Source organism: Heptranchias perlo, chromosome 13, assembly GCF_035084215.1.
Source record: "Heptranchias perlo isolate sHepPer1 chromosome 13, sHepPer1.hap1, whole genome shotgun sequence".
Lineage (NCBI taxonomy): Eukaryota > Metazoa > Chordata > Chondrichthyes > Hexanchiformes > Hexanchidae > Heptranchias > Heptranchias perlo.
In genome coordinates, this window is record NC_090337.1 from 42,328,320 (window position 1) to 42,342,143 (window position 13,824).

General features: G+C 44.8%; 1 protein-coding gene across 1 annotated transcript; it reads left to right on the forward strand.

Annotated features, from left to right (window-relative positions):
* The first annotated feature begins 5,351 nt into the window (after positions 1 to 5,351).
* On the forward strand, positions 5,352 to 5,712 carry sptssb (serine palmitoyltransferase, small subunit B). Its single transcript, XM_067994670.1, has one exon. The coding sequence runs from the start codon at positions 5,365 to 5,367 to the stop codon at positions 5,605 to 5,607; it is 243 nt and encodes an 80-aa protein (XP_067850771.1). The 5' UTR covers positions 5,352 to 5,364; the 3' UTR covers positions 5,608 to 5,712.
* Positions 5,713 to 13,824: the final 8,112 nt, after the last annotated feature.

Below are 13,824 nucleotides of genomic sequence, written 5' to 3' on the forward strand. Positions count from 1 at the left end.
GGGCCACTTGAGGGCTGGGTGACTTTTTTTCCCTGCAGTCTCTACGTTATTGCATCTTTATTTTGGGGGTTGTCGTGCTGTGCTGCTGTTTCTGCCTCTTCTGATAGTTGTGTCAGGTAGGTGTCTTTGTCTCTCTTGATGGCTGTTTTTTTCCGTCATCTTAGCTCCATGAGCTGCTCACATCCACACCTAGAGTTTCACCTCAGGAGCTCATCGATCAAGCCAAAAATGTAAGAATTGACATGATATCTAGTAAGCGCCACCCCCCACCCCCCGTTGTGATTATTGTGATCAATTCCCTGCCCCAGCTATCGACTCAAATATGGATTGATGAAACTAATTCCCCACCAGTGGCGCCAAGGGCATCCTTTTGTATCTTTACAAAAGCGAAGGATCCAAAACAGACTGCAGTAAATACAGGGCTATTACTCTACTGTCAACAGTAGCTAAAGTATTTGTTTGGCTGATGCTTGCTCACATCAAGAACCCTCGGGGACAAAAGCCTCAAGCAATAGGCTAGCTTCAGAGATTAGCTCAACCGTTGAACAGATATGTACAATATGGCAGGTGGCTGCCAAACGACACAAAGACATTGAGCCACTATATGTTGTCTACATCAATTTGAAAAAAGCTTTTGACTCACTGAATAGAGAATACCTATGGCTCCTGTTACAATCCCTTGATATCTCTACCAAAATTATATAATTAATCAGAGAGCTTTATGCCCACAAAAGCAGCCAAGTCCATATTGACAAAAAGCTTTCTGAGCCTTTCGAATTTGAGCTGTGTTCTAGCCCTAACCTTACTCTTTCTTGGTGTTGTTGACTTCATGATGCAGTCAACAACAGAAAAAAGTGGATGTGGGATTAGACTAGACAATGACCACGTACACCGATCTGGACTTTTCCTATGACATCCCACCTTCATTGAAACTGTGGACACTTACTGAAGCAGAACAAATCATTGACCAAGAGACGTCTACCCTTGGTCTTCAGGTCAGCTGGAACAAGGCAAAATTGCAATCGTAAAGACGCAATATCATTCCAGCTACCTTTCATAATAGATGACAATCCATCCAAGAATCAGTGACACAATTCATTTAAGTAGCATGATTTCCTCTAATGGGGACTGTTTTCCTGATGGCCATAGGTGCTTTGCACTTGTGAGCTCTGCAATGAACTATCTCCATATGTGGAGATTGAACATGTTGCAATCTCAAAACACAGCTGTTCTTGCCCCAAGGAACTTATTTCTCCTATCTCAACTCTTTTTTTCTCCCCTTGTCCAGTCTTTTCTGATCTCCGCAACTCTGCTGACACCCTCCACCACTTTAACAGTTTCCGGTTCCCTGGCCCTAACCATCTCCTTTTCACCATGGACTTCCAGTCCCTCTACACCTCCAACCCCCACCAGGATGGCCTAAGGGCCAGTTGCTTCTTCCTCGAACGGAGGCCGAACCAGTCCCCATCCACCACCACCGCACTCCTCCGCCTGGCTGAACTTGTTCTTACGTTGAACAACTTCTCCTTTGACTCCACTCGCTTCCTCCAAATGAAAGGTGTCACTATGGGAACCCGTATAGGTCCCAGCTATGCCTGCCTTTTTGTGGGATACGTAGAACATTCCTTGTTCCAGCCCTACTCAGGTCCCAGCCCTCACCTCTTTTTCCAGTACATTGATGATTATATCGGTGCTCCTTCCTGCTCTGGCCCCGAACTGGAAAATTTCATCAACTTTGCTTCCAATTTCTACCCTTCCCTCGCCTTCACATGGTCCATCTCCGACTCTTCCCTTCCTCGACTTCTCTATCTCTGTTTCTGGGGATAGGCTGTCAACCAATATCTATTATAAGCCCACTGACTCCCACAACTACCTTGATTACACTTCCTCCCACCCCGCTTCCTGTAAGGACTCTATTCCCTTCTCCCAGTTTCTCTGTCTCCGTCACATTTGTTCTGATGATGCCACCTTCCACACCAGTGCTTCCAATAAGTCTTCCTTTTTCCTCAACCGAGGATTCCCCTCCACTGTAGTTGACAGGGCCCTCGACCGTGTCCGTCCTAATTTCCCGAACTTCTGCCTTCTCCTCTTCCCTTCCCTCCCAGAATCAAAATTCTATAGACTTCTTCCAAAATTCTATAGACTCTGGAACAGTTCCTACAGATTGGAGGGTGGCAAATGTAACCCCACTATTTAAAAAAGGAGGGAGAGAAAAAACAGGGAATTACAGACCAGTTAGCCTAACATCAGTAGTGGGGAAAATGCTAGAGTCTATTATAAAAGATGTGTTAACAGAACACTTGGAGGGCATTAACGGGATTGGACAAAGTCAGCATGGGTTTATGAAAGGGAAATCATGCTTATCAAATCTACTGGAGTTTTTTGAGGATGTAACTAGTAGAATCGATAGGGGAGAACCAGTGGATCTGGTGTATTTGGATTTTCAGAAGGCTTTTGATAAGGTCCCACATGAGGTTAGTGTGCAAAATTAAAGCACATGGGATTGGGGGGAATATATTGGCATGGATTGAGAATTGGTTGACAGACAGGAAACAGAGTAGGAATAAACAGGTCTTTTTCCGGGTGGCAGGCAGTGACTAGTGGGGTACCGCAGGGATCAGTGCTTGGGCCCCAGCAATTCACAATATATATCAATGATTTGGATGAGGGAACTAAATATAACATTTCCAAGTTTGCAGATGACACAAAACTGGGGTGGAATGTGAACTGTGAGGAAGATGCAAAGAGGCTCCAGTGTGATTTAGACAAGTTGGGTGAGTGGGCAAGAACATGGCAGATGCAGTATAAGGTGGATAAATGTGAGGTTATCCACTTTGGTTGTAAAAACAGAAAGGCAGATTATTATCTGACTGGTGATAGATTGGGAAAAGGGGAGGTGCAACGAGACCTGGGTGTCCTTGTACACCAGTCGCTGGAAGCGAGCATTCAGGTGCAGCAAGCAGTTAGGAAGGCGAATGGTATGTTGGCCTTCATTGTAAGAGAATTTGAGTACAGGAGCAGGGATGTCTTACTGAAGTTATACAGGGCCTTGGTGAGACCACATCTGGAGTATTGTGTGCAGTTTTGGTCTCCTTATCTGAGGAAGGATGTCCTTGCCATGGAGGGAGTGAAACAAAGGTTTACCAGACTGATTCCTGGGATGGCAGGACTGACGTATGAGGAGAGATTGGGTGGACTAGGCCTATATTCACTAGAGTTTAGAAGAATGAGAGATGATCTCATTGAAACATATAAAATTCTAACAGGACTAGACAGACTCAATGCAGGGAGGATGCTCCCGATGGCTGGGGAGTCCAGAACCAGGGGTCACCGTCTCAAGATACGGGGTATGCCATTTAGAACCGAGATGAAGAGAAATTTCTTCACTCAGAAGGTGGTGATCCTGTGGAATTCCCTACCACAGAAGGCAGTGGAGGCCAAGTCATTAGATGTATTCGAGAAGGAGATAGATATATTAATGCTAAAGGGATCAAGGGATATGGGGAAAAAGCAAGAACAGGGTACTGAGTTAGATGATCAGCCATGATCATTTTGAATGGCGGAGCAGGCCCGAAGGGCCGAATGGTCTACTCTTGCTCCTATTTTCTATGTTTCTAACTATGATAGGGTCCTCTTGTCCTCACCTTCCACCTCACCAGCCTCCATATTAGCGTATAATCCTCCGCCATTTCCGCCAACTCCAGCGCGATCCCACCACCAAACACATCTTCCCCTCCCCTTTCAGCATTCCGAAAGAACAGCTCTCTCCGCGACACCCTGGTCCACTCTTCCATCACCCCCAACACCTGCCCTCCTCCCCACAGCCCCGTCCTGTGCGAGCGTAGGAGATGCAACACCTGCACCTTCACCACCTCCCTTCCCACCGTCCAGGGCCCCTAACATTCCTTACAAGTAAATCGCTGTTTCACCTGGACTTTCAATTTAGTATACTGTATTTGCCGCTCACAATGTGGTCTCCTCTACATTGGGGAGACCAAATGCAGATTGGGTGATCGCTTTGCTGAACACCTCCACTCTGTCCGCAAGCATGGCCCTGACCTGCCGTTCCCTTATAATTTTAATTCCCTGTCCCGTTCCCACTCTGACCTCGGCCTCAGACACTGTTCCAATGAAGCTCAACGGAAGCTCGAGAAACAGCACCTCATCTTTCATTTGGGCACTTTACAACCTTCCTGACTCAACATCGAATTCAATAACTTCAGATCATAACCACTGCTGCTATTTTTTTCAGACAGCAAGTGCTGGTAATGGTTCTGTTGTTGCCATTTACAGCTCCTCTAGACCGATCTTTTGTTTCTTAATTTGTCCCATTACCACCATCCTTGCCTTGCACCATCATCCGTTTTGTCAGTTAGTCACTCTTGCCCTCTACCCTATCACAGATCTCCTCCCCCCCCCCCCCCTCCCCACCCTTTCCCTGGCTCTGTACTTGCTTAAAAACTTTAACATCTTCCAGTTCTGACAAAAGGTCTTTGACCTGAAACGTTAACTGTTTCTTTTTCTACAGATGCTGCCTCGCTTGCTGAGCTTTTTCTGCTTTTATTTCAGAAAACCTATAATGGCTTTATAACTAAACAGTAAAAGCAAAATTGCACAGTCAAAAACATTCTTTGCTTATTTATTGTACTACAGTCCTTACAATGTTACAAATATATTTTTTAAAGTATTTTTACACTGAGTACTGTCATACGATCTTAAAAGCATTCATTTTCTGTAGCCTGAAATTATTTGCAATTCTTCTGAGTATCAGACAATTCATAAAGTTAGAAGTTAAAATTTAGTATTTTTGTGGAACATTGGTTTACATGTTGGTACAGTTGTCCATTTTAGTTATGACACAAGGACCATGTGTTGATGCAATAAGTCTGTTGACATATTGCATATAAACTCTACAAGTACATATAGTTAGGGAAATGTCTGATACCAAACTCATTGGTTTATAATTTAGGAAAATATTTTACTTTACACACAGGAGAATAAAGATTCCCTACTTTTAATCCACCAGCTTCTATCCTATTTCGCCGGATGATTCTGGCTATTAACTAGGATTCCACATTGGAAATGTTGAGTACTACACCTGTAGGAAATGGGTGTGGTATGTTTGGTATTTTTTTTAAACCAGCAAAATACTTCAATCTATTTGGATTGCTCTTAGAAATGCTTTGTCTAAACAGTCTACATTTTCCCTAGTTCATTTTTATGAAGTTTGATGTGACACTGAAAAGTTTTTCTACCCAAGTAAAGCAGCAGTGAACAAATATTGCATTTATTTGTGACTTATCCTAATTGAATTCTCTCTCTATTTAGGTTAACTTTCCTCTGCACACGAACAGAGTGAGAGATATGGACGTCAAAGGTGTGAAGGAAACGCTCTCCTGGCTGTATTACCAGTACCTGCTTGTTACATGCAGTTATGTGCTGGAACCCTGGGAACAGACCATTTTAAATTCTGTTTTGCTCACCATCGTGGCTATGGTTCTATATACAGCATATGTCTTCATTCCAATTCATATTCGTCTAGCACTGGAGTTCTTTTCTGGCTTAGGAGGGGGCCAGCCAGAAAGCACAGTTGCCATTATGACTTGACCCATAATGATTTTAAATATCAAGACTTTTTTTTAAAAAAGAAGAATCCTGTGAATCTGCTGACAACTCTGGGATGGATTTTGAACTTACTTCATGGCTGTAGGCTTATGTCTTTTGCACATCAATCATTTTGTGATCCAAATAATGCAGTAAATGGCATTGTTCTATATATTTTTTTTAAAAGCATACGGTAGTTAAAGTTAGAAATCCACAGTCACAGGCTAACACAGAAATGTCACTTCAGTGTGAAACTAGCTATAATATTATAACAGCCACTGGGAACAATTGCCACTGGTGTCAAATATTTACTCATCAAATCTAGTATTTGTCTAAACTCAATACTGTCAAATTGCTCACATCGACTACCTTCTGTGTTTTATGTAGATGTTTTATTGTAATGCTACAGTTTCATTTTAGTTTTTTTATAAAGAAAAAGATTTAATTTACTAAGACATATTTGTGTAAGTGACTCGTGGCTTTAAATCTGACTGTCTCAAACTGAACAAATTGTGAAGGACAAACAAATGGCAATTTATGTGACAGTTCAAACATATCAGGCCATAACATAATGTAATAGGTGACATCAGGGTGCCATAGCAATGTTGTTGCTTGGTGTTAAAATTCAGGGGTTGCTCTTTTATGATTCTAGCTAGTTGCAAAGAAAAAACATTTGAATATACATATATTTGCATGAAGGGAGCCATTTTTCTGCAATTGAATTGACTCGATGCAAGACTGATTATAAAGAAACATAGAATCATTTTAAAATGTCTTTTTTCAAATTTTGTACTCTATGACATAGAATTATACTCTATGACACTATACTCAAGTTAAATGCCGATGATGTTATTGGGCAAGGACACCGTAAATGGATACTTTGCCAATAAAAGATGAGGCAGCTTGTCATATGAAAACCCTGTATGCATCTATGGTCTGCTTAAAGTATCGTACTATTCTCCTTATGCTGGTAATAATTATCCAAATCAGAACCAGTGGACTATTTCTTGCAAAAGCAGTGTGCCTGTTGTCCAGATAAATGCATTGTAAATTAAGATTAACTTTTTTCCTTGCTGTATTGTTCAGGAAAATTGATAGTTATACATTATGGATTTTCAATAAAGTTTGTTTAAAATATCAGCTTTCTCATTTCACCATAGTTTGATAAGTTTAGATTAGTTCTTCCTTATTTGTAGCTGTGAATGCAACAATAAGCAGACGGTAAAATGGTCTCAGTTTGTGCCTGGGTACAGGTGGCCAGTTCTTCTTTCAACTCAATGCATACATAGAATTGTACAGCACAGAAGGAGGCCAGTTTATATGTATGGTTTAGAAGTATGATTTTTGACATACACTCAGGCCCAAAAAACAGGTATGACATGGACCACTATCTTCCCCCCTCTGTCACTTGTCTGCAGACTCATGCCTGCACATTGGGTTTGGTTTGGTTTCCCTTCTCATCTTCATCCTTTCTCCTTACATCCCTTGGTAAAGGCTGCCAATGAGTTGAGGTACCTTTTTGGAAACCAAAAGCTGTAAGAATTTATGCCCCCCATTTCAATTGTCTGCATCCTATTAAATTTCACCTACATGCAACTTTCCACTCCCACCACTGCTGTGCACAATCATGCAACGTACTGACTCCAGACAGAGCTAGTAACACATTACTATTCTGGTGAGATTCGCATCAGTTCTTCAACAATCATTTAAAACTGACTTGCATCGGTACATGAAAATTGGCCCATGACTTTGCAAGTGTTGTCCAAAGCAAGTATGAATATAAGCGCATAAGTCACAATAAACCTTTGTGAATTTAGAGAAGGATGTGGTTCTAGAATTTGTGTAATCAAAACTTGAAAAATGCCATTTTCTGAGGAGCAATGCAGCAGGAGGCCGTGCCTCTCCAGAGAAGCTGTCAGAGATCTGTACAGCCTTTTATAGCAAGAGCTGCAACCCACACAGCTGGTCATGCATTGTCTGTGGCACTGAAAGTAAGTACGGCCTTCAATTTTTTTCGTCTTGGCCACTTTCCAGGCTGCAGTATGTGATATCAGTCACATTAGTCAGACTGTAGTCCATACCTGCATAAAACAAGCAGGTCACTGATGCCTTCTTTGCCAAAGTCAACCAATTTATAACATTCCCTATGGATGCCAGCAGCCATCAGGCCAACTCCCAATAAGCTAGCCACCTGCCCAATCAGAAAAGGCTTCAATTCCCATTAGTGTTCAGCTGGCGAATGATCACTACCAACACACCATGCAGGTCTGTGCTCGCTTTCCTGGCTGCTGTCATGACACCTTCATATTGTGGTAGACTTACATCCCCTCACTCCTTGACCCAGTTCAGCAAGGCAGAGGATGGCTGCTTAGGGAGAAAGACTATTTTCTTTATATCTCAGGCCTTGGAATCCACTTGTCTGCTGACACTCAGTTGAGGGCCCCTAAGATGCATTTGGTTGGCAAACTCAAGGAACTCAGGCCTGATAATCACGTGGGACGTTAATCTTCATGTAGACTGGGCAAACCAAATTGGCAAAAGTCATTTGGTGGATGAGGTCATGGAATGCATCTGGGACAGTTTTGTAGAATAATATGTCGAGGAACCAACTAGGGAACAGGCGATTTTAGATCTAGTATTGTGTAATGAGACAGGATTAATTAGTAATCTTATAATAAAGGATCAGCTGGGGAAGAGTGATCATAACATGATAGAATTTCATCTTGAGTTTGAGAGTGATGTCATTAAGTCTGAAACTAGGGTCTTAAATTTATACAAAGGCAATTGTGTAGGTATGAAGGATGAGTTGCCTAAGGTAGATTGGGAAATTAGATTAAAAGATATAACGGTAGATAAGCAATGGAGATCGTCTAAAGAAATAATTCATAATTCCGAGCAAAAATACATATCTTTGAGAAATAAAAAACTCCACAGGAAAAGTGATCTGACCGTCGCTAACTAGAGAAGTTAAGATGTGGAGATGCCAGTAATGGACTGGGGTTGACAATTGTAAACAATTTTACAACACCAAGTTATAGTCCAACAATTTTATTTGAAATTCACAAGCTTTCGGAGGCTTCCTACCATGCACCTGGTGGGTGGTGTCAGGTGAATGTGGAAATGAAATCCTCGAACCCTTCGCATTTATAAATCACAGAACAATACCTGGTGATTACAGACAGTCTTTCCAACTGCCTGTTGCCAAGGCAATCACAGTGTGCAGACAGACAGGTGTTACCTACAGGGCCACCGAATATACAAACAACCAAAAAAAAACAGAGAGAGAGAGAGAGAGGCAGAAACATAGAAACATCCGGAAGTAAGAGAAAGACAGCAAATGACCCGTTATATCAAAAACAGGGAACTTTTGTTCGCTGGTGGGGTTACGTGTAGCATGACATGAATCCAAGATCCCGGTTGAGGCCGTCCTCATGGGTGCGGAACTTGGCGATCAATTTCTGCTCGACGATTTTGCGTTGTCATGTGTCTCGAAGGCCACCTTGGAGTACGCTTACCCGAAGGTCGGTGGCTGAATGTCCTTGACTGCTGAAGTGTTCCCCGACTGGGAGGGAACCCTCCTGTCTGGCGATTGTTGCGCGGTGTCCGTTCATCCGTTGTCGCAGCGTCTGCATGGTCTCGCCAATGTACCATGCTCTGGGGCATCCTTTCCTGCAACGTATGAGGTAGACAACGTTGGCCGAGTCACAGGAGTATGAACCATGCACCTGGTGGGTGGTGTCCTCTCGTGTGATGGTGGTATCTGTGTCGATGATCTGGCATGTCTTGCAGAGGTTACCGTGGCAGGGTTGTGTGGTGTCGTAGACACTGTTCTCCTGAAAGCTGGGTAATTTGCTGCGAACGATGGTCTGTTTGAGGTTGGGTGGCTGTTTAAAGGCGAGTAGTGGAGGTGTGGAGATGGCCATAGCGAGGTGTTCGTCGTCATTGATGACATGTTGAAGGCTGCGGAGAACATGGCGTAGTTTCTCCGCTCCGCTCCTCAGCTTGACATGTATGCTCAAGCTGTCAGGAAATGCGTCAATGCCAGATTCATCAGCCGCACTCAGAAGACAGTCCAGAATGTCACCCGAGCACAACGCAACGCCATCGACGCTCTCAAGACCAACCGCAACATCGTCATCAAACCAGCGGACAAAGGAGGAGCCATCGTCATACAGAACAGAACGGACTATTGCAAAGAAGCATACCGACAACTGGACAACCAGGAACACTACAGACAGTTACCCGCAGATCCGACCAAAGAACACACCCACCAGCTCAACAAACTGATCAAGACCTTCGGTCCAGACCTTCAAAGCATCCTACGCACTCTCATCCCACGTACTCCCCGCGTGGGAGACTTCTACTGCCTCCCAAAGATACACAAAGCCAACACACCCGGACATCCTATCGTATCAGGCAACGGAACCATGTGTGAGAACCTCTCTGGATACATCGAGGGCATCCTGAAACCCATCGTACAGGGAACCCCCAGCTTCTGTCGCGACACTACAGACTTCCTACAAAAACTCAGTAGCCAAGGACCAGTTGAACCAGGAACACTTCTCACCACGATGGACGTCTCGGCACTCTACACCAGTATCCCCACGATGACGGCATCGCTGCGACAGCATCAATACTCAACACCAACAACAGCCAATCTCCAGACGCCATCCTACAACTCATCCGCTTCATCCTGGATCACAATGTCTTCACCTTCGACAACCAGTTCTTTACCCAAACACACGGAACAGCCATGGGGACCAAATTCGCACCCCAATACGCCAACATTTTCATGCACAAGTTCGAGCGGGACTTCTTCACTGCACAGGACCTCCAACCAACACTATACACCAGATACATCGACGACATTTTCTTTCTATGGACCCACGGTGAGGAATCACTAAAGAGACTACACGATAACATCAACAAGTTCCATCCCACCATCAAGCTCACCATGGACTACTCCTCAGAATCAGTTTCTTTCTTGGACACACGAATCTTCATCAAAGACGGGCACCTCAGCACCTCACTCTACCGCAAGCCCACGGACAACCTCACGATGCTCCATTTTTCCAGCTTCCACCCTAACCACGTCAAAGAGGCCATCCCATATGGACAGGCCCTGCGAATACACAGGGTCTGCTCAGACGAGGAGGAACACGATGGACACCTACAGACGCTGAAAGACGCCCTAGCAAGAACAGGATATGACGCTCGACTCATCAATCGACAGTTCCGACGGGCCACAGCGAAAAATCGCATAGACCTCCTCAGAAGACTAACACGGGACGCAACCAACAGAGTACCCTTCGTCGTCCAGTACTTCCCCGGAGCGGAGAAACTACGCCATGTTCTCCGCAGCCTTCAACATGTCATTGATGACGACGAACACCTCGCTATGGCCATCCCCACACCTCCATTACTCGCCTTTAAACAGCCACCCAACCTCAAACAGACCATCGTTCGCAGCAAATTACCCAGCTTTCAGGAGAACAGCGTCCACGACACCACACAACCCTGCCACGGTAACCTCTGCAAGACATGCCAGATCATCGACACAGATACCACCATCACACGAGAGGACACCACCCACCAGGTGCATGGTTCATACTCCTGTGACTCGGCCAACGTTGTCTACCTCATACGTTGCAGGAAAGGATACCCCAGAGCATGGTACATTGGCGAGACCATGCAGACGCTGCGACAACAGATGAACGGACACCGCGCAACAATCGCCAGACAGGAGGGTTCCCTCCCAGTCGGGGAACACTTCAGCAGTCAAGGACATGCAGCCACCGACCTTCGGGTAAGCATACTCCAAGGCGGCCTTCGAGACACACGACAACGCAACATCGTCGAGCAGAAATTGATAGCCAAGTTCCGCACCCATGAGGACGGCCTCAACCGGGATCTTGGGTTCATGTCACGCTACACGTAACCCCACCAGCGAACAAATGTTATCTGTTTTTAATATAACGGGTCATTTGCTGTCTTTTCTATGTTTCTGCCTCTCTCTGTTTTTTTTTTGGTTGTTTGTATATTCGGTGGCCTTTTAGGTAACACCTCTCTGTCTGCACACTGTGATTGCCTTGGCAACGGGCAGTTGGAAAGACTATCTGTAAACACCAGGTATTGTTCTGTGATTTATAAATGCGAAGGGTTCGAGGATTTCATTTCCACAACATTCACCTGAGGAAGGAGGAAGCCTCCGAAAGCTTGTGAATTTCAAATAAAATTGTTGGACTATAACTTAGTGTTGTAAAATTGTTTACAATTGTCAACCCCAGTCCATCACCGGCATCTCCACATCATCTCCAACAAGAGAGAGTCTAACCACCTCCCCTTGACATTCAATGGCATTACCATCGCCGAATCCCCTACCATCAACATCCTGGGGGTTACCATTGACCAGAAACTTAACTGGACCAGCCATATAAATACTGTGGCTACGAGAGCAGGTCAGAGGCTGGGTATTCTGCGGCGAGTGACTCACCTCTTGACTCCCCAAAGCCTTTCCACCATTTACAAGGCACAAGTCAGGAGTGTGATGGAATACTCTCCACTTGCTTGGATGAGTGCAGCTCCAACAACACTCAAGAAGCTCGACACCATCCAAGATAAAGCAGCCCGCTTGATTGGCACCCCATCCACCACCCTAAACATTCACTCCCTTCACCACCGGCGCACTGTGGCTGCAGTGTGTACCATCCACAGGATGCACTGCAGCAACTCGCCAAGGCTTCTTCGACAGCACCTCCCAAACCTGCGACCTCTACCACCTGGGACAAGAGCAGCAGGCACATGGGAACAACACCACCTGCACGTTCCCCTCCAAGTCACACACCATCCCGACTTGGAAATATATCGCCATTCCTTCATTGTGGCTGGGTCAAAATCCTGGAACTCCCTTCCTAACAGCACTGTGGGAGAACCGTCACCACACGGACTGCAGCGGTTCAAGAAGGCGGCTCACCAACACCTTCTCGAGGGCAATTAGGGATGGGCAATAAATGCTGGCCTTGCCAGTGACGCCCACATCCCGTGAACGAATTAAAAAAAAGGATGTTTCCCCTGGCTGGAGAGTCTAGAATTAGGGGATATAGTTTCAGGATAAGGGGTCGCACATTTAGGACTGAGATGAGGAGGAATTTCTTCACTCAGAGGGTCGTGAATATTTGGAATTCTCTACCTCAATGCTGAGTATATGCAAGACTGAGATCGAAAGATTTTTGGGCTCTAAAGGAATCAAGGGATATGGGGATCAGGCTGGAAAGTGGAGTTGAGGTCGAAGATCAGCCATGATCTTGTTGAATGGCAGAGCAGGCTCGAGGGGCTGTGTGGCCTACTCCTGCTCCTATTTCTTATGTTCTTGTGTTCTGCGAGGGTCCAACTGCAGACTGCTGCATTTCAATTGCCGTGGCGTCAGTCTGGCCCAACTGGCTTTCTGGTACAATGGCAGCCATTGGTTGAGGGGGTGGCGAAGAGACCATCGTGCTGTCATCCTGAAAGAGGGCAACATGTACCACTCCCATCGCGCCACTGCCATTCCCATGGACTGCGGCTCATCACTCCCACTGATCTGTGGGAGAGTAACTGATAGGAGGTTTGTAATGCAATTGACCCCCAAGTCTTTAAAAGGCCTACTGCAAAGTCTGTCTTACCACTCATATGCCATCCAAGGGAAAGAGGAGCAACCTGTTGTCCACCTTTTCCAAAAGGATCTCTACTGCAAATCTAGGAGCTCATGACTATGACATCTTGCAGTTCACAAAATTTCAGCAACAATTTCAGGAGAGTAAAAGGGCACCTTGTTTTAATAGGTGCCAGACCTGCCGGACATCCTGCCGTCTTGATGATATCTGGCACCAATATCTACCCCATTGTTTTTGATGAGATTTACAATCGTGAATGCATTACAATGTTGCTACACATAACGATCAGAACAGTTCTTCTTGCAGATGCCATATAATTCATAGTAGAAATAAGCCAATGAGTGTTTACATAAAATGGATTATGCTTCAACCAAAGGCATGTTTGAACATGACACTAAGTGATCTACCTTCCAACGAGTACTTAATAGTGTACTTTTATTCTCTTTAACGCAACACAACCACATCGTACGATTGTTAAACATGTATCGTATTACTTGTGGTAAGCTACACCCTGTAGCTTTCATAAGTAGGAATGTGGGTATGAAGCAGTGAAGCCACCAATCATCAA

Excerpts from the sequence above, each read along its gene's own strand:
- sptssb (XM_067994670.1), top strand. The coding sequence starts at position 5,365 with ATGGACGTCAAAGGTGTGAAGGAAACGCTCTCCTGGCTGTATTACCAG.